Genomic DNA, 20,508 nt, shown 5'->3' on the forward strand with positions numbered 1-20,508 from the left:
CAAAAGGTCAGTTTTAATCATTGTATGTGACCAGGGGCTTCTGAGGAAATACAGAAACCTTGAGACAGACTCAAGGTACAAAAAACAATAATGCATGAGTCCCAGACATGATTGGGACACAGAAGGATTCATAGTAAGTAAGTACCCAGGGGTGTGGGAGTCAAGCAGATCCAAGCAGAAGTCCCACATGAACCACCGTTCAGTGATGTCCCCCTGGCCTGAACCACAGCTCATGTGTAACATTTAATTTTTAATTCCCTGCATAAATATTTAGTTAAAAGTGCCTAGCACATTACTTGGCATTATAATAGGTACTCAGCAAGTGGCAGCCACCATTTGAAGGTAAGCTGAATAAATAAAAACTGTAGATTACACTAGAGAAGGCTTTTCATGGCAGAAATGCCAGTCTGGTACAGGTTGCTTATTTGTATAAGAGAAAGAAAAGTGATAAACCCATTTGGCTTTCACCAACAGCATCATCTTTAAATTGTACAGGACCATATGACGGTGGTCCCTAAGAGACATACGGCAGTAAAAAGAATGCCTCAGAAAACAGATGTATTTCTATCTAACTTAATTTTTGAAACCACTGTTTCATGAAGGCTCAGTTTTGACTAGACTCCAACGCCAACACTACTTGGGAGTCTGTTCAAAACACAGACGCCGGTGCTCCACCAGAGATTAGACCTGGATGCCAGGGGTGAGGAAGGAGAACCTGGACTGAGTAGGGTTCCCAAGCCTTTCTTACTAAGATAGATTTAGAGACCATGATCATTAAAAATGTGTCAGAAATTCCTAAGTGTCAGCTCACCATAGTTGGGAATAAGGTTTGGTAGAAAGTTCCAAGTCTTAAGACATAAGCTTTAAGTACTTAATATTGTTCAGTTCATGAAACCTAAACGAATATTGGTTAATATCTTCTCATCTCTAAAATATCCATATGCTTAGGGTTAAAAACAATATAATGACAAAATAAAAATGAATTTCTTAAAAAAATTAAAAGCTTATGACATGTAGGTTGTATGTTTTTCAAAATAAACACTATTAGCCTTTTTCACTATTTTAGAGTTAGAAATTATTTTCCTTCCATAAAATGCTAAAATTTTATATATGCCTATTTCCTATCTGAAGAAAGAATAAAGTATTTTGTGTAAAAAATGAGCAGTTTGACCTTTTTAAACTGAGAGGAGAGCAGGAGAGAGAGGGGAGAGAGAGAGAGAGAGAGAGAGAGAGAGAGAGAGAGAGAGAGAGAGAGAGCACACTCTACATTTAGCATTACCAAGCCCACTTGTCTCCCTTAAGAGGACTGGCTCGGGACAGGGCATGGCAGCTCTTCATATTCTAGGCTCCACAGCTGGAGTGGAGAGTGGAGAGCTTGGGCTCACCTGGGACAACCCTAGCACACACCCTAATGGGCCTTGGAGGAGGAGGTGTGGTTAAATACAACTACAGGAGAGAAGAGATGCAAGTGTTAAGTGGAATAGGTACAGTTCTCAGTCCCAAGGCCAAAGAACAGTGAAGGAGTGTACTTCATTCCTTAAAAACATGGCACAACTGCCAGGAAGCAACTGACAATAGACATTGAGAATCCGTGAGACTTGCAACTAGCCATCTCTTTCATAGGAATCTATCCATCAATAAATAATCAGGGATGGAAACAATGGTCCATTATTTACAATAATATTGCTTGTAATAGTGAAAAATTCTAGAAAAATTTACCTAACTAAAGAGAATGCTAGTTATGAGTTTTCTAACAGATTTTCACTCAGTCATTAAAAATGTGTCTGAGGGGCTGGACTGATGGCTTGGCAGTTAAAGAGAATTGGTTCCTCTTGCAGCGGACCCAGGTTTGAGTCCCAGCACCCACATCCACACGGTAGCTAAAAACTGTCAGTAACTCCAGTTCCAGGAGATTCCATGCCCTCTTCTGACCTCTGCGCTGGCACTGCACAACATAGGTGCACTTACACACACACAGACAGTACACTCATACACATAATGTTAGAGGAAAAAATCAAGTACAGCTTTATAACCATCTACCCATTATATAAATGTGTGTAGAGAAACTAGAAGAAATACATAAGTACTTTAACAGGCGCTGTGTATGGGTAGCTGATTTTTGTTTCTTATGCTTTTTTGTTTTGTTTCCTAAACTTTCCACGATAACATTTTATTTTTAAACTAAAAAAGTCATTAAAAGAAAACATGGGGTTATTTTCTGAATAAAATCATTTTTTTCTAATACAAAAATAAGGGAAATATTTAAAATTTCATTTTATGTATAAAACTAGCTTTTAAGAGGAATATGGTTAGATTTTTAGATAAATGCTCGTTTTAAATAGAACATTTGCAAAATTCATCGAATTCATTTCACACTCAAAAATTCTCATTTGCATGATTCAAAGTTCCCCTGGAGAGACAAGGGACCTTTGCAATCGCTCTGTACATTTTCTTAGCAGTGGAGTGAAAGGCTAAATTGTCTAAGGACCTACTTATTTTCCACTTTGGCAGCATACACTTGGTCTTTCTCCACCGCTATGTGGCGCTCCTCAGACACGCTGTAGTACAGAATCATCTCTTCCATCAGCACCTCCAGCTTATGAATCTCCTGCCAAGGCTGGATGACAAAGTGGCCTGGGTGACAGGCCACAGGCACATACACATCCATGTGTTCCCCTGACTTTGACAAGTGGACTGGAGGTGGCAGTTCCTCCAAGGAGAAAGAGTTGGTGTGGTCCAGCATGGACTTTCTGATGACTTCTGGGAGGCTCTTTCTGAAATTCTCTCCAGGGTTGCCTGGCGTGGGAGTGCCGCCCAATGCAGGCGTACTGCCATTTCTGCTGCCAGGCGAGCTGACTGCACTGGACATGGCACTCAGAAACACATCCTTCTGATGTTTCCACAGGTCTGCGTTTGTGATCTGGCGGTTGATGCTGCGATGAGGGTCGGGGAAGCTCTTAGGAGTAAATAAGTACACATAGGCGACGCCCCTGCTTTCATCCACCTTTGTAACCTTCGGAAAATGCAAAAAAAAAAAAAAGCATTTTAAGAAATCCAGTTCTTCACACTGAATTCTGAGAAACAGTTATAGTATTTAAATATTAAAACATAGTATTTTGCAAAAAAAAAAAGTTTTACAGTAAGATGAATTATCTAGCACAGCCAAATATATTCTCAAACGAAAACAGTCTATAAAAACAGTCCCAAATCTTGGGAAATGAAAACCGAGAAACCATAATAATGTGCCAGTGGTGGCTGCTGTCACTGAGAGAAAGTGGTTCAATACATCCTGATTAAATCTTTAAAATTACTGACATTCTAAAGCACTCAAAGTGGAACGATGGTACAGTAAGTGTCCGTGTGCTCACCAGCCAGCCTCAGCTATAAAAATAGCCAGGAGGGTAGCAAGAGGTCCAGGAAGAACCCTGCTTCAGGCCAGGCTAGTATACCCCAGGATGGCAAAAAATACCTGGACCTCTGGCCCCGATTCCTGGCTTGGTCCTACCTAGTATGTGTCAGCACTCCCCAGTTACATGGAGGAGCCTGGAGAGAAAGAGGAAGACAACTCCACCACAAAGGAGACCTTCTGACTTCCACCTCTGTGCTTTCTGCCAGGGGGTGTCTGTGTGCAAATACCATGCAGCAGTCATTGGGACTGCACTGCTGTGTGCCCCAAAGGCTGTGTGACTGTTAATGATTCTCATCAGCTCCTCCAGTGTGTCTCAAGAAGGAAAACAGTGGGACTCTTTGGGTTACATTATCTTTTATCAAAGGGGACCAGAAATGGAATCAGTGACACAGGCAGGAAAAGGGGCAGAAGCCAGCAAGGCAGTCCATAAAGGACAATTTACTTAAAAAAAAAATGTGTTCCCTCCTAGTCACCAGTGAGATGTATCTATTTCAATTCATCCTTTCAAGTACTAATCAAATATTGACTGAAATACATTTGCCTATCTATAATACAGAAGTACCATTAAAAAATTAACTCTTAAAAACTACTTTTCTAGAGCCAACAGTACAAGCCTGCAATAATAGCACATAGGAGCCCTAGGCAGGAGTATTGCTTCAAGTTCCAAGCCAGTCAGGGCTATAAAACAATACACCATTTGAAAAGGAAAAAAAATAGTATTTTTATTGTGCAGATACTTTGGTTTCAGGAATGGCTGATAAAAACAACATTTGCTACTGTTTGATAAATAAGGACCGTAAAACAGGGCATAGTTAAGCACGTGAAGGTACCAGTGTGGAACTGAGCATGCAACACGCAGAGCATCCAGCAGAGGCATACACAGACAGAAGAGTCAGGGCTAGCTACAATGGTTTAGAACTTCAGGAGCCACCGGCCAAGGGCATTTCACAGTTACCTGTCTATATAAATAACACCGTCTGCACTAGTGAACAGCTGAGAAGAATCAGCTCACATTTCCAGTCTGAGACATGAGCGAGAGCGAAGAGCTAATGAAGTGAACACAGCAGTTCAGCTAACTTCCGGAAAAGGGGCAAACACCAAGATTATAAACAAATGATTTGCATATAATCCATTCTACTTTAGGAAAAAAACAGTAGGTTTATTAATTCAATTGGTCTTTAGAATCATTTATCAAGATAAATATATGGTCTCTGTGTTGGAGCCAATTTCATTCTTTATCTCTCACTTAGCAAAACTGGAGTAGAGAAACATCTCAGCCACCTTATTGATAGTAGAAAAAGTAAAGGGTTTAGAAGTAATATGGGAGATGCAGGATAACTTAAAATAAGAAACAAACCTGAAGCATCTCATAGCTATATGCACAACTAATCTCTAGGAAAGAAAAAATGTGTTGGTATCCACTACGGTGAGCTAAAACTCATCCACCAAACCTGGCACCCTATCACCAGCTCCAGCTCTACCCAGACATACCAGGGCTAGTAAGGTAACTCACCTTAATGCTACAGTCTGAGCAATTCAAAACAGAATCTCTTAACCAAAGCACAGCATCTGGAGTCCACATGCCAATAGATTGTGGAAGATCAGCTAAACAGCACTTTATAGCCTGAAAGAAATCAAGGCAAAACATGGTGGGAAGCGAGCACACCATCTTAAGATAGGTACTTGTGAGTAATGTCTGTTTTCCTTTAGTCAGATGCTGCAGCAGATTGTGAGGGTCACAGCTCTGGGTATGAGCGTTTGCTTTGCTCCAGTGCCCACTCATGTCACTACTACTGTTTTTACTCCTCCTATGAGCCAGCATTATTACCAGGCACTTGGATCACCCCATAATCCTTTTGGCCTGACGTGTGCTGTGCACCATTTTACAAATGGTGAGACAACACTGAGTAGCCTGTGGCTCTTACTAGAGCTTCCTGCTCAGTCCAACTAAAAATGAAGTGTCAGCTGGAACAATGTGACCCCCTGCAAGTCTCAAAGGAAGCATGGCAATCTCCCTCAGTGCTTCCTGAAAAACTTGTGGGTGCCAAGCACTTGTGTGCATCTTGTGAAGGAGCTGGGATGGGAATTAGACGGCAGGAAAACACATCCACAGCTATACCAAATGCCTCATTTCTCCAGTGCTCCCCTATCTTCTGTAGATGGTCTCAGCAGGGAGACAGTGACTTTAGGGATTCCTTTAGTCACATGTGAATCTGTGGAGGCATGAAACCCACCCCCAGATTCCTCCTGCATTCTCTAAGTACCCCTTTGTGTCCATCCTCCCTCCTGGTTCTGAGCCTCTCTCCCTGGGACAGCTGTAGGTGCCAGGAAGTTCATTCAAAGTGGAGAGAGCACTCTGCAGGGGCCTTGGGCCATGGCAGGCGGGAGGCAGCCCGAGGGGCTGGCACATAGACAAGTACAGGCTCTTGGTAGAAGAGGCACAGAACTCTCAACTCAAAGCTTCTTTCACCAAAAAAAAAAGTAGTTAATATTTTCTAAATGATTAAAAGCTAAAAGTGGGTATGTTAGTGTGACAAAAAAAACCAAAAATATACTATTTTCAAAATCACAACAATCTATTCACATGCTTAAAATATTTTAAGAGTCAAGAACCAAAAGATACAATTATGGATTTGCTTAGACTTCTTGGGGAGATGTTGGCTGGATGCTTGTGCAAGCTGGCCTTTGAGGGTCCTGCAGTGAGTAGTGATCACACATATTAAATAAGAATCTAGCTAAGACTGACAGAAAAAAAACAGTGTCCATTAATACTGCAGCATAAGGAAAGGACTATCATGTGACTTTCAGATAGACATCAGTGGGCCTTCAGAAGCCCCTCTCTCCAGTCAGGGAACCCTGTCAATGTGATGCTGGCTCTGGATGGACATGCTCATGAGGAGGTGCAGATGCTGGGGGTGTGACACAGCAACAGGAACACTTACAGGTCTACTGATTTACATTATCACGGCTAAGCAACAGCAGGTGAAAGTGATTATGAAAACAGGCTGGTATGAGTAATCGTCTTTGTTAGAAAGAGCAATAGAGACTGGAGAGAAATGGTAAAAGCCAGGCTAGTTATTGAAAGTTATGCTTTATTTGCTGAGTACTGACAGTGGGAGATGTCTTCTGGAAAACAGTTAAGAGGTATTACATAACTGATTTGTTTTGTTTTTGGACACTGGGTCTCAGGAAATCCAGGCTGATTTGAAACTTACTATGTAGCCAAGGATGACCATGAACTCCTGATGCTCCTGCCTCCACCTCCCTAGTGCTGGGATTATGGGAGTATGCTACCATGCCTGGAGCAAATGAATAATAGTCTTTCTTAAAGATATTAATTCCTATAAAAATATTCTGGGGCTGGAGAGATGGCTCAGTGGTTAAGAGCACTGGCTGCTCTTGCAGAGGACCTGGGTTTGATTTCCAGCACCCACATGGCAGCTAACAACCATCCCTAACTCCAGTTCCAGGGGATCCAAGACCCCTTCTGTCCTCCATGGGCACTGCATGACACAGACACACTTACATACAAACAGGCGTAACACTCACACACACATAAAATAAAAATAATAAATAATTTTTAAAAATTAAAAAATCTATCTCTTATAATGGCAGTAAATGGTTCTTAATATCAATAGGTTTGTAGGGATTCACAATCCTTCTCACTGAGGATAAACTGAGATTAACAGTCTCACTGAAACACAAGTGGGAAGATCTGTAGGAAATGAGTAAGGATAAACAGATTTTCAAAAAGAAGGTGAGCTGGGGCTAGAGAGATGGCTCAGCGGTCAAGAACACTGTTCTTGCAGTAGACCTGGGTTTGAATCCCAGCACCCACATGGCAGCTAATGACTGTCTGTAACTCCAGTTCCAGAGGATCTGACAGTCTCTTCTGTCCTCCATGGGCACTGTATGACACGGGTGCACTTACCTACATGCAGGCAATACACGCATACCCATAAAATAAAAATAATTTATAAAATATTTTTTAAAAGGTGAGATAAATAAACTGCAAATCTTAGAAACAAGCATTTACCTACAATATCCTAGAACTGTGTAGAAGTTGGTTAGTTAGATCCCAGCACTGACATGTAATTATTAAAATGGAACCTATGTTTAGCACAGCCTAAGGACTTGGGGTTCTTGAAAACAAATGTTAACCAAACAGATTTTGAAAGCGTGATTGCATATCTTGTCTAAGCCAGATTTTACTTGTGAAAACCAGGATGCAGTCACACTAGGTTACTATCCTATAGACTAAGACTGCTCATTAGCAAGACCACGACTGAAAGCAGCTTGCAGTAGCATTACGGACAAGTCCAGACCTCTGCAGGCACACCTCCATACCTGAGGTGGTATGGCAAGCATTTCTTGCAGAAACCGAGGTGGAATTTCTCTCAGTTCTGACACTTTTACTGATGTTGCATTGCCAGAGTCCAGGAACCGAACATCAAGGGCCCGGCTGCTGTGAACGTTTGTGATCTGAAATGAGATGAGCATTGTATCAGAATGACCAAAACACTTCCATGCAACACATTTTATGCAACACTAAAGGTGGTTAAAAACAACAGAGACCATCCATGTTAGTGACAGCTCTCCCTGACTGAAAAGGAATTTGCCAAACATCCTTAAACCCTAATAGGTATCATCTAGCTTTTATTTTAATACATTTAATTAATAGAAAACAACTAATAATCAGCAAAATTCATCATAAGGACAGCAATATTTGCTGTTTCTCTAATTCTAGGACATGATTTGCTGAAAGTGATTTGATGCATTATTAAATACTGCTGATCAGAAGATGCTATTTTAAAATACTAATATATGAGAAGGAAAACTACTACAGCCTAATAGTAAGAGAATAAAGAACATAAATAACTCAAAATAGAATGGCATCTGTAGTGGGAAAATATGCTTTGAAATCATAACATAGTTTCATAAAACCTAGTCATTTTTGTCATTTGTGTTAACTGAAAAAAATCTGAAGCTCAAAAAGAGGCAAAATAAAGTCCAAATTAATATTTCAACAATGGGAAAACTACACAGAGCCAAGCAATTATTTGTATAACTATTGAGAACAAACACAAATTCCCTCCTTAGTCATTTTACCCTCCCTCACTTCCCATGTATTGTGAAGAGAAGGAACTTTACAGTCTATTTGTCTCTATTCAAAGGCATGAAATACACAATTTGATAGCGATAAAATGCCATAAAATATCATGAGTATCTGGGTGCACGCTGAGAAGGCACTTTTGCCCAAAATGTGTAACACAAATTTAAATATGAAGACACTTGAAACTGAAAGACTTTACAAAATGATGGCACTCTTCAGAATAATAAAAGACCAAGACCAAACAACAGCAGGTTAGAGGACATGACAGCAACATACAATAGGCATCCAGACCGGATCCCAAGACAGAAAAGGACATGGTGGGACAGTATAGGAAACGATAGAAAGCTCTGCAGGATGGTTACATGCATTAATGTTGATTTCTTGGTTCTGGTTATTGTAGAATGGTTAGATACGATGTTAACAGGGTAAGTTGGGCCTCTTTATACTAATCTTACAACTCTTCAGAAAGTCTTGTGTTGTATTTTAAATTAAAAACAGATTCATACAGTTCTATATTATAAACTGAATACAAAGGAGCTTAAGATCTGAATACCACATTCCTTTCGGTAAGTCATGTTTCTGAAGTTTCAGACTGAGCATGTAACGCATGACCCATGGTCACACTGCCCTAGATCTCAGCTTTCTGAGGATACACAGTGGCACCAATGGCAGTGATTACTCCAAAACTGCTTTCACTAATGTAGGCATGACTGAGTCTTGCTGAAAAGGTGGTACACTTAACTTACTCAATGCTGTTTACAGCATTTCAAAAAGCAATAAAGTGCTGTTTCATCTTCATGACTATTATGAAAATTACACACAGAAGGTTCACGGTAGTGCTCCTGGCAACAAAAATTACACTCATTAGGAGTGGAGTGCTAATGTTGGCTTGTTCATGTTGCTGCATCCACAGCAAGAGGTGAACCTCAAAGTAGCGAAAAAGCTTCAAAGAACCAACACATTCACATTACTGACATAAAATGTTAAAAAGTTATCCACTTAGTCATTCATTTTTGTAAGTGTATGGTGGAGAGTGTGGTGGATGTGTGTGTGCATGCTAGTGTGTGAGTCTGTGCGACTGTGTGTGTGTGTGGAAGTCAGAGGTCGATGTTGGATATTATCTTCAATCACTCTCCATCTTAATTTTTAAACAGCGTTTCTCAATAAACTCAGACCTCACCAATTCAGCAAGACTAGTTGGCCAGCATGCCCCAGGGTGCCTCTGCCTCCCTAGAGCTGGGATTATAGGCACCAGCTACCTGGCTTTTTATGTGGCTGGTGGGGCCAAACTGAGGACCTCATATTTGCAGAGCAAATACTTGATTCATCCATCTCCCTAGTCCTATTTTTAGTATATATTTTCTAAATACATATTCATCTCTATTAGTCCTATTATATATATTCTATTATATATAACACATAGCAAAAGTATGTATACATATATAAATATAATAAAAGCATGAAGAAATTAATAGGAATGAGAAACTCCAATACAGAGGCTGGCTCCCATGGGGCAGAGGCAGGAAGATGCACACAGGGAGCTCAACCATACGGTTTTCACTTTCAGAAACTGGTGAGGAGTTTGAGCATGCTTATTCCACTTTTAAGAAAACCTGTTTGTACATATGAAATACTTTACAATAAATCTTGCAAAGTCAACTGTGATTTTACCTCCACTCGCAACCATTTTCCTTTGCAGTGGAAGAGGCAGAGCTTCCCACAGAAGGGTAGCGAGACGAAATACTCAGAGGTCATGTGCTACAAAACAGAAATACAAGATAAAGCTGTTACTCTTAGCAGTGAGTGTGTGGCTATACCACCGCAAACAAAGCACAGAGATGTGGACTGTTTTGCTCATGTGTAATCAGGCTTCCCTTCCCTCCACAGAGCAGGCTGCTATGGATCCTGTCTTACTGCTGCTGTTTGTAATGTCAGTTTATTTACTCGCTGGGCCTGTACATGGCTCACAGACTGTCACTATTCATATGTCTACAAAATTAGCAGTGTCAGTGGGGCTCATATAGGCTCTGGTTCTACTACACATGAAGAGGGCTGTGGAATCTGACCAAACTCGGAGGAGTATGAAAAGATGGATGACAAGCCAGGAGGCTAGGCCAGCCACAAAGACCTTGCTTGTCTCTTCATTTTCTAACATCTAAGTTCATTTTAACGTTTCATTCATTTTAATTCCAAGCAAAGAAATGTTATCAACACAAACATCGGTGCCAGGGAAATGCTAACAAATCTCAGCCTCCTTATCCGCCTCTTCAGCTACAGCCTGGAGTTGAGGGCCTGACACATCTCTTTCTGTTCCAGTAACTAGTCTAGTCTCTCTAAAGGCATTGTCTCTGCTTGGGCAGCAAAACACTAGGAAATGTTGAGAATGCTTTCACCATCCTCGGTTTTAAGGACAAATCATTTTTAGTCAGCCTCTTTGGGAGACCTCCAATTTCTCTAAGATCACCTAGAAAATTAGGCTTTAAATACACATATATGGATATATGAATAACATCAGTAACAGAAACAAGTAGAGCTATAGATTTGATGTCTCTATTCCAGACAGCAATTAGAATAAGAGGCAAGTTGATTCAATAAGTATTTTGGATGACCTACTCTATGCACAAAGCTAAATAAGGAATGGAGAAAATTGGCAAGGCAACAGTCTTTACCCTAAGGCAGGGGAATAGCCAAAGAACTAAAGTATAAAGCTGAACAGAATACCCTGAGGTGTTGGTGTCCTTTGGAGGTTAGAGAAAAGGGTGAGGGATCAGGACTGAAGCAGTAGGAGGGCTTGGTTACCTGGAAACCATAGCACATTCTGGATTAAAACTGTAATGTCCTACCAGAAGTAAAGAAATCACATTAGCAACTTAAAACCTCTACAGTCCTGATTTGGGATGAAAGAATGGAAGGACAGAAGGAGGTGGATGGGAAAGAGAGAGGAGGGAGGAAACTAGAATTTGAAGAGTAGACTCCCATTTTAAACTGTGGAATGATATTTATGGACACGTTTCTCCTCAGTAGAGAGCTTAAGAAGTGATGCCTGAGAAAGAAGATGAGGGTGGAGCTAAGAAGACTTTCAAGACACTGAGTGTGGTGGAACACACCCATAATCCCTGCACTCAGGAGGCTAAGGCAGGAGGATCTAGAGTTCAAGCTAACTTGGGCTACAAGGTGGGACACTGACTCAAAGAGTAAAGCAAAGGAAACCAAAACAAAATGAAATGGAGAGTTTCATTCTAAATTCCAGACTGACTCCTTTGCCTGTGGCAGCAGACGGCTGGCCCCAGGGGGCAGTCACATGCAGCTGCACTGAGGACTCATAGGTTACATGTTATAATAACTGCTGAGCACTTCCTACATGCCAGAAACTGTGCTATGCTGTATTGTGACTTCCTTTGTGATAATTCCACTGCAAAACACTGTTGTCACCTCCATTTTATAGGTAGAAATTGGAGTTTTTCTCCAAAGCTCTGAAGTCTGGTTCTCCAACCTACCATTCTGGAAAATCTACTTCCAACTACTAAATAATTATCCATCCTAATGCAATTCTGTGAAGCATTCCTGTCTACAGTTTTAGGCCTAACTTTAGAGGAGACAGTGTTCTGTCATACCTTGCAGTGGAAGTAGTCCTCTATCTTATGCAGAAGGTCATTGAGCTTGTTCAGACCCTTGCAAGGCACCTGGCAGTAGAGAGTTCCATCTGAACAAATATTAGTCACTTTGACATTTGTGTACATGGCATCAACCTGGAATAAGGAAGGACATACTGAGAATGTTGGAGGACAAAACATTGCTTTTACCTCCATAAGGGGTAGTTACCTGACCATCCCATCAGATTTATGTGTACAGATTTGTGGTGGTCACCATTCATAGTCAACTTGACTAAATTGAGACTCACAATGGAGGCATACTCCTGGGTGTACCTCTGAAGGTACTTTCAGAATAGTTTACCTGAGGAGGGAAGACCTACCCTGAATGTGGATGGCGCCATCCCATGGGCTGGGGTCCTGACTGAATAAAAGGGACAAAGTGAGCTGAGCACCAACCAGCATTCATTTCTCTGCTTCCTGACTGCAGACTGAATGTGACCAGCCGCCCCACTCTCCTGCTGTAATACCTTTCCTGACAGGATATGCCAGTGAGTGAATAAACCCTTCCTCCTGAAGCTGATTCTGAGACATTTGGTCACAGCAACAAGAGAAATCACTATACAACACCTTAAAATAATCTAAATTAAAGGATAGCCAGATGGGATGAAATCCACAACTTAAAGGTAAAAAAAACTACAATTAACTATGTTGTATTCCTTTCTTTCCAAAAGGGATACCTAGAGTCATCTGAGTCAGACACAAGAGATGTTCCCTATACACTACCACATTCCATCATCTGGAAGGGTAAATATTATCTACAAGAATAAGAATTAGTCCATAAATCATGCTTTTGCAACATGAATAGAAGTTAAAATTTTTTTTTTAAATCTCAAGAAATCCATTCTATTACCAGCCTACTTTCTAATCTGTGACCACAGGCCACATGTTTAAACATTAAAAACTAAATCAAAGTAAAGGTTTATTCTTAGCCATTTTTTTTCAAATATAAAAAATTTCATAGTTCTACTTATTAAAGCCCCCCATTCCCTCAATGCTTTTATGAAGTCCATAAAGTGGTAATATTTAACACCCTATTCTTAAGGTTGAATAGTCTATGATTTAATTGAAAAGTTTAGTCCTTTGGCGATTTATGTCCTACGCATATAAAAAATGTTCTAGTTAACAAAAATTATCTTCAAGGATTGAATTTTCCCTCCTGTGTTATTTTTTATCCTTACACCAACATTATATTTTTATCTTACCTTAATTTCACATAAAATATATTCTCACTGTAAGAACTAGACAATAAAAATCCAATTCCTGAGAAATGGTTACTACTAACATTTTGTCATCTTTTCCTTTGGCTCTCTCCTTCCCTTTTCACCACAGTTATGAGAACCTGCATCAATTATTTGCCCCAAATCTATAACTTTCTTTCTGATGACTATATCCCCTCTTCTTTCTCTTCCTTTTGTCTTCCCCCTCTACCTTCCCTCCCTCTTATGAACAGACTCACTGCGTGTGTGTGTGTGTGTGTGTGTGTGTGTGTGTGTGTGTATTCATGTGGAGGCCAGAGGTAGAGTCCAGTTATTTTCCTTACTCATTCTCCAACTTATTTTTTGAGTCAGGGGTCCCACTGAACCTGAGCTTACTGATTTGCCTAGATGCACTGCCTGGTGAGTCCTAGGTACCATTCTCTTTGCCTCCCCAAGAGTTGGGATTACAGATGTGTGCCACCATATCAGGATTTTTTTTTTTTTTTTAACGTGGGTGCTGGGGATTGAACTCAGGTCCTCCTGTTTACATGGAAAGCACTTTACCCTGAGCTATGCCCCATCCCGTGTGACAGATGACAACAGTGAGTGTGGTGGTACCTGGAGGTGAACCTCTAGTGACTTGTCACATATGGCCTTCAGGCAGGTGGCATTGATGTTGATATCATCTTCTCCTGAGGTATCATACAGAACAACAAGGGGAATGTCCGACTTGTGAAGTATCTCCACTGCAAAGATCTTCCCACAAGTTAACGATTCGACTACCTTCATAAGGTCAGGATCATCGTTCAGAATCTCCAACCCTGGAAAACAGCAGCTATTTTCATACTGTTCTCCCTTCTCCTTTATCACAGAATCATCATTAAGGTGGGCAGCTTCTCTGTCTAGTTCAGCCACTCATTAAAATCACAAATCTACCACAGAATTACTATACTTTATACTTTTTAGTGAAAGTTTTTGTTTCATAATCTTTTTCACTTTACACACCTATAGATTTTAAAAGCATGATGCGGATGCCCCTTTAAGAGACATACTACAACAGGCAATCTTAAAACAAGAGAAAAAAAAATAACTAATGAGCAACCAGTATTTCTGCCTTAGAAGAAGTAGCCTTTGCTTTATCTATAAACACATGTGTAAAACAGGGACTAAGACATGCAGGAAGCTATCAGTTATAGCTGCCAGTCACGTATTTTCATTTTTAAAAATGTTTTATTTATTATTAATATTTTTATGTGCATGAGTGTATTGCCTGCATGTGTGTAAGTGCACCCATGTCGTGCAATGCCCATGGAGGTCAGAAGAGGGTCATGGATTCCCTGGAACTAGAGTTATGGACGATTGTTAGCTGCCATGTGGGTGCTGGGAATCGAACCTGGATCTTGTGCAAGAGCAGCCAGTGCTCTTAACTACTGAGCCATCTCTCCAGTCCTCAGTCATGTATTTTTAGTGGCTTGTCTCCTTTCTTTTTTCAGATTTAAATATAGTTGTTTTTTTCTTATAACACATATTTGTAAGAAAACTTTTTTTCTTTTGTTCTTTTTGAGACAGGTCTCCCTATAGCCCCATTTGGCTTAGAACTCAATATATAGACCAAGCTGGCCTCAATCTCACAGATATCCACCTGCCTCTGCCTCCCAAATGCTGGGATTAAAGGCGTGTGGCCACTATGCCCAACCTCTAACATGCATTTATTGAAAATTGAAAACACCAACTTCCCTCCTTTCTTTCATATCAACACTGACTCTGAGGATATGAGAGACCTTATGATTTATCAAAGCAAGACTAATGTTTCATCTAACATAGATGTTAAACTGTCATAGTCCAATTAGTCTGGCATATATTACATACGTGACAAGTCTACTAATCAGAGCTAGGGTAGCTTTCCCTACATGTACTATAGTGCCTATATTTCTGCATTTTTCCTTTAAATGTGAACTACAATTCAGACTTCACCTGAACTGCCTCTACTTGTTCCATTCTCTAGACACACATGCTATAGCTTTTCTTAAACATTTTATTGAATCCTGTGTCTTATGTTCTTTATAAAAAATATTTACTTTTATTTGTGTACATGTGTGTGCCTATGTGAGTTTATGTGCACCATGTATATACCTATGCCTGCCTGCAGAGACTAGAAGAAGGTGTCAGATCCCCTAGAATGGAGTTACAGGCAGTTGTGAGCTGCCTGATGTGGGTGGTGGGAGCTGAACCTGGATCTTCTTTAAGAACAGTGTGGTGATTTGGGTGTTCTCCGTAAGTTCAAGTATTTGAACACTTGGTTAGTTGCTGGTACTGTTTGGAGAGGTTCAGGAGGTGTGGCCTTGCTGGAGGAAGCACGTCACTGGGGCGGGGCTTTGAGAGTTCACAGCCATGTCCTATTTCCAATTTCACTCTCTCTGCTTCTTATACATGCTGTAAGATGTGAGCCCTTAGCTTTCTGCTCTGATTGCCTCTGCCACCATGCCTCTCTGACATGATGGACTCTTAATCCCTCTGGAACCATAATACAAATTCTTCCTTCTGCAAGTTGCCTTGGTCATAGTGTTTTATCACAGCAACAGAAAAGTAACTAATAAAGAAGTTGTTACAAGACAGTGAGCTGTTGCTGTGAAGAAACTGACCATGTTGTTTTAGAGGATTGTAGAAGACTGGATGTTTGGATTAGGAAAGCAGTTGAATGCTGTAAGCGGAGCTTAATGGGCCATTCTGGTAAAGGCCTGGTTTAAGATATTCCCGTCAGAGATGGAAACAATGATTTAAACAGCAGCTGGCATATTTTGGCAGAGAATCTGGCTGTTGTCTGTCCATGGCCTAAGAACTTGCCTGAAATTAAACTCAAACATAGTAGACTAATTTCTTTGGAAGAGAAAATTTCAAGGCAGTCTAACATTGAATCTGTGGTGTGGTGTGGTCTGTTTATTTATTTTATTACTTATTTATTTATTTTATATTTATTTATTATTAGTTATACATATATATACATATATATTTTATATATATATTTGAAACAGGGTTTTCCCTATAGCCCCAGCTTGTCTGGAACTCAGTATGTTGACAAGGCTGGCCTTGATCTTGAAAAGATCCATCTGTCTCTGCCTCCTGAGTGCTGGGATTAAAGGTGTGCACCATCATACCTGGTTACGAATGGTGAAAATTATGCAGATCTACAATGAAAAGATTAAGTAGGGAAGAAAGAAATATAAAGTGTGCAGTTTGGAGAGGAAAAGAGGTTCAGGAAGTTTAATGTTGCAGTCAAGGCCTATCCTGAAAGAGAGGCTCTCACTGATAAAAGAGATTGAGGTTGTTAAGGAGTGGCCTCCAGATCTGCAGTTGAACAATGGAAACAGTATCCTCAGAGCAAGACCCCATGTGGCTAAGCTTCCAAGTTGTGAAAGGCCTAATTTTCTGTTCCTAGAAAACTACAACACACAAAAAGCAACTGCAAATGTGATTCAAGGGGGGCAAGTTCCAGTCCAAGCTGGTGGCCAAACCTGGCAGTGCTGACTTTAGAGGTATGAAAGATACAAGAGTGAAGGGGGTCATTGATTCTTCCCCCACGGTTTCAGAGAGCTGCTGAGCCAGGCAGCATATGGCAGGGGAGTCCTTGCAAGAAGGCAGTCCTGGGAAACCAAGAGTCCTGAGAGGCCATTGCATGAAGCTGTGAAGGTGAAACCTGTTTTGTACTGGAGACCCCAAGGTGTTGGAAATGCCAGAGCTCTGAGACATCTGCCATAGGCAGCTGAATCCAGGGAGTGGTACCAGACCAAAAGCAAGAGGTACGCTTGCAGGCAGCAGAGCTGGAGGGGTTGAGCCATCTAAACCTTTGGAACCAAGGTGCCAGACATCGGACATGGAGTCACAGCCTTTGACATGGAGTCACCACAGTTTACCCTGTTGGTTTTCCATCTTGTTTTGGTCTGGCATTTCCCCACTATGCCCCCCCACCATTCCTTGCCTTTGGAATGGGAAATTTGGTTCCATTGTATGTTGGAAGTATGTGATTTGTCTTTTGATTTTACAGGGGTTAGTTAAGAGAGTACTTTGAGTCTCGGAAGAGACTCTGTACTTTGAACAGCATTGAGACTGTTAAGGACCTATGTAAGAATTATAATCAATTTCAGAATTTGCTGCAAGGTCTCCTGGCACAGTGGCTATTCCCATTAACCCAACCACTGTGTCCTTCACACCCTATGTTTATCCTGACAGTGACATTCACATATACATATTCCTCTATGCTTTTACAAGAGGAAGGAAAAGAACAGTGATTCACTGACTATGAAAGACCTTACACAAGACCTACAGCCAAATTCAGCTTGGGCACATGAGGGTTTGCTAGCAGTGTGCAGCTCTACAGTCCAGCATATGGGAAAGAGCAATATGGGTCATCTTGTAACACCCTAAGCAACAAAACTGAAACAGGCTTGCTATGGATTCTTACTAAGGCAGTTGGGACAAAAACCAAACCAAACCAAACCAAACCCCTTCTGATAATTAGAAGAATTTTTTTTTTTTTTTTTTTGGTCTTTTTGAGACAGGTTCTCCATGTAGCCACAGCTGGCCTGGTAGACCAGGTTGGCCTTGATCTCAGAGATTCACCTGCCTCTGCCTCCCAGGTGCTGGGATTAAAGATGTACACAACTACATCTGGCTTTAGAAGAACTTTTTATAATAAAATACAGCACAAACATATGCAATAGTAAAATACGTAATGAAAAAACACTGTCCCATTTCATCATTATTATATCTTGTACAGAACACCTTAAACATGAATTCATGAAACTTTAAAACATTTTTATCTATTTTTATTTATGTATGAATGTTTTGCTTACATGTATATAAGTGAACCATGTATGTTCAATGCCTACAGAAGCCGGAAGAAGGTAAAGTCCTTGGAACTGGAGTTATGATAGTTGTGAGTCACCATGTGGGGTACTGGGAACTGGGTCTTCAGCAAGAGCAGCCAGTGCTCTTAACTGCTGAGCCACCTCTCCAGCTCCTTCACTGAGAGTTTTCAGGAAAGCACATTATAAGCTGGGTATGGTTGCCAATGCCTGTAATGCCAGGACTCGGGGAGCTGAGGCAGGAGGATCATAAATTCAAGGTCAGTCTGGGCTATATAAGGAGAGCTTATCTAAAACAAATGCAAGTAGAGAGGAAGAAAGGGATAGAGGAGAGAACGGCGGAAACTGTTAACACTGAGATACCAAGACCACTCCAGAGTTTAACTGCCAGTGGTAACAATTTATCATGATCCAGTGAGCGTTCTAAGAACTCTTACCTGCTAGCTTGCACTTTGTAGCCTGGAATGAGAGTGAGCAGAACCTTGGGTTCAGTTTGTATGCTTTGCTCTTCTCAACATTTTCGCAGAAACCATAGTCAACATAGCATACCTGAGGGCAGAAAAAGCCAACAAGGTCTACACTTGAATTCTTTATCCTCACTTAAAATGTTTTGATACATTTAACTGGATTCATTTTACTCCATAATCAGCAAGTGGTGCCACAACTATCTGCATAGTCAGGGGAGGGGCTCCCCAGTGTACCCTAGAAGAAAAACAAGGGATGGGCCCCGGGAAACCAGAGCTCCATGCTCCAGGGCCTAGTCTGCATCTTTACTCCTTGTCAACAGGATGAACAAGGTCAAGACAAGGTGTGATCTGGGGCCTTGATGAAGCGAACAGCAGCAGCATGCCTGCTGGCTCCACCAACGCTGCCGCCTGCCCTCTCCCCATCTTCACTGAATGCCTGCTTCATCTTGTCCTACCTGAGTTGCACACCCCTGCCACTCCTTTCCATCCCCTTCTGTGGGCAGCAGGAGCTGTTTCCACAGAGTCCACTCTTATGGTACTGTTCAGATCTGGAATCCCAAAGCAACACTTGTAATGGCCTGCTCTTGGTCACCGGTGCTTCTAGAAGTTGAGAGAGATGATTCTGCCCAGGACAACATGAGACTAGGTTACATTTTCATTCAGCTCAACAAAAGCCCCCAACTCTATGAGACAATAGTTCTGTGTTTGCAAGGTACTTCTTTACTGTGCTATTGTGATAACACAACCTAGAATCACCTGGGAACAGAATGTCAATGAGGGACTGTCTCCATCAGGTTGGACTGTGAACATGTCTATGGGGGATTGTCTTAATATCTTAATTGATGTGGGAAGACCCAGACCACTGTGGGTAGCACCATCATCTGGTTTGGGGCACTGGACTGTATGACAGTAGAGAAGGCTAGATGACTACTAAGCATTCATGCATTCATCTCTCTGTGTTTGAATGTGACTATGAGAGGCTGCTTCAAGTTCTTGACTTGATTTTTCTGCACTAAGGACTATAATCTGGAATTGTGAGCCAAATAAACCATTTTTCCCCTAAGCTGCTTTTCGTCAGAATATCACAGCAACAGAAACGAAACATGAACACTCACTATTAGCGTTGATATGATTTTAAGAGTATACATAGAACTCTCTGGTAAAAAGTTTTTTGCTATTGCCTGGAAATGTCAAGCTTTTTTTTTTTTTTCTTTGCTTTTTTTTTTTTCTTTTGTCTTTTGAGACAAAAGTGTCTTTTTGTAGCCCCAGCTGGCTTGGAACTCACTATACAGACCAGGCTGGTCTTGAACTCACGCCTGCCTCTCCCATCCAAGTGCTGGGATTAAAGGCATGAGCTACCACACCCAGCAAAACATTAAGCTGTTATTAGCATAGATTTAGAATGATACTAAGAATCCAAAAGTGTTGAAAACCTACTTTTCTTCTCTAATGAAAACATAATGGTTATTAAAACACAAAGCAAAACAACAAAAGCCAGGGCAGAGGTTTAGCTAGAAATACCAGTAAACAGAAGCACATCCCTTGTGTCTTCTGCAAGTTGATACCCAGATTGCACGTGAAACACATAAAGCGAAATTCCTCCTCAACAGAGACTGAGGAAAAGGAGAGATGGTACATACCAACTCCCCTTGACCACATGGTGAGCGGGGCTGTCTGCTGTGGGAAAGATGCCCTCTTAAGAGTCCACACTGGGCTCTATGCTGCCCCGGCCCCGGTTGCTGGCAGGGTCTGCAAGACCAGGGACTGGCCACTTCAATGCACAAGTCCACCTCCCCCAAGTGTAAAGT

The 20,508-nt window shown here is 41.2% G+C and overlaps 1 protein-coding gene across 2 annotated transcripts in view; it reads right to left on the bottom strand.

Moving 5' to 3' along the window:
* The window catches only part of Tdrd7 (tudor domain containing 7), a 69,357-nt gene that overhangs the window by 8,738 nt on the left and 40,111 nt on the right, over positions 1 to 20,508 (bottom strand). For both annotated transcript variants that reach the window (XM_008847662.2, XM_008847663.3), the window contains exons 9-15: positions 18,671 to 18,782; positions 13,990 to 14,192; positions 12,137 to 12,271; positions 10,194 to 10,280; positions 7,757 to 7,891; positions 4,923 to 5,033; positions 2,493 to 3,013 (exon numbers count right to left, since the gene is read on the bottom strand). In XM_008847662.2, the coding sequence (XP_008845884.1) occupies positions 2,493 to 3,013; positions 4,923 to 5,033; positions 7,757 to 7,891; positions 10,194 to 10,280; positions 12,137 to 12,271; positions 13,990 to 14,192; positions 18,671 to 18,782 (1,304 nt within the window). The remainder of the gene's footprint in view (positions 1 to 2,492; positions 3,014 to 4,922; positions 5,034 to 7,756; positions 7,892 to 10,193; positions 10,281 to 12,136; positions 12,272 to 13,989; positions 14,193 to 18,670; positions 18,783 to 20,508) is intronic.

The sequence above is a fragment of the Nannospalax galili genome, unplaced genomic scaffold (genome assembly GCF_000622305.1).
Source record: "Nannospalax galili isolate Female #2095 unplaced genomic scaffold, S.galili_v1.0 scaffold263, whole genome shotgun sequence".
Classification (NCBI taxonomy): Eukaryota; Metazoa; Chordata; class Mammalia; order Rodentia; family Spalacidae; genus Nannospalax; species Nannospalax galili.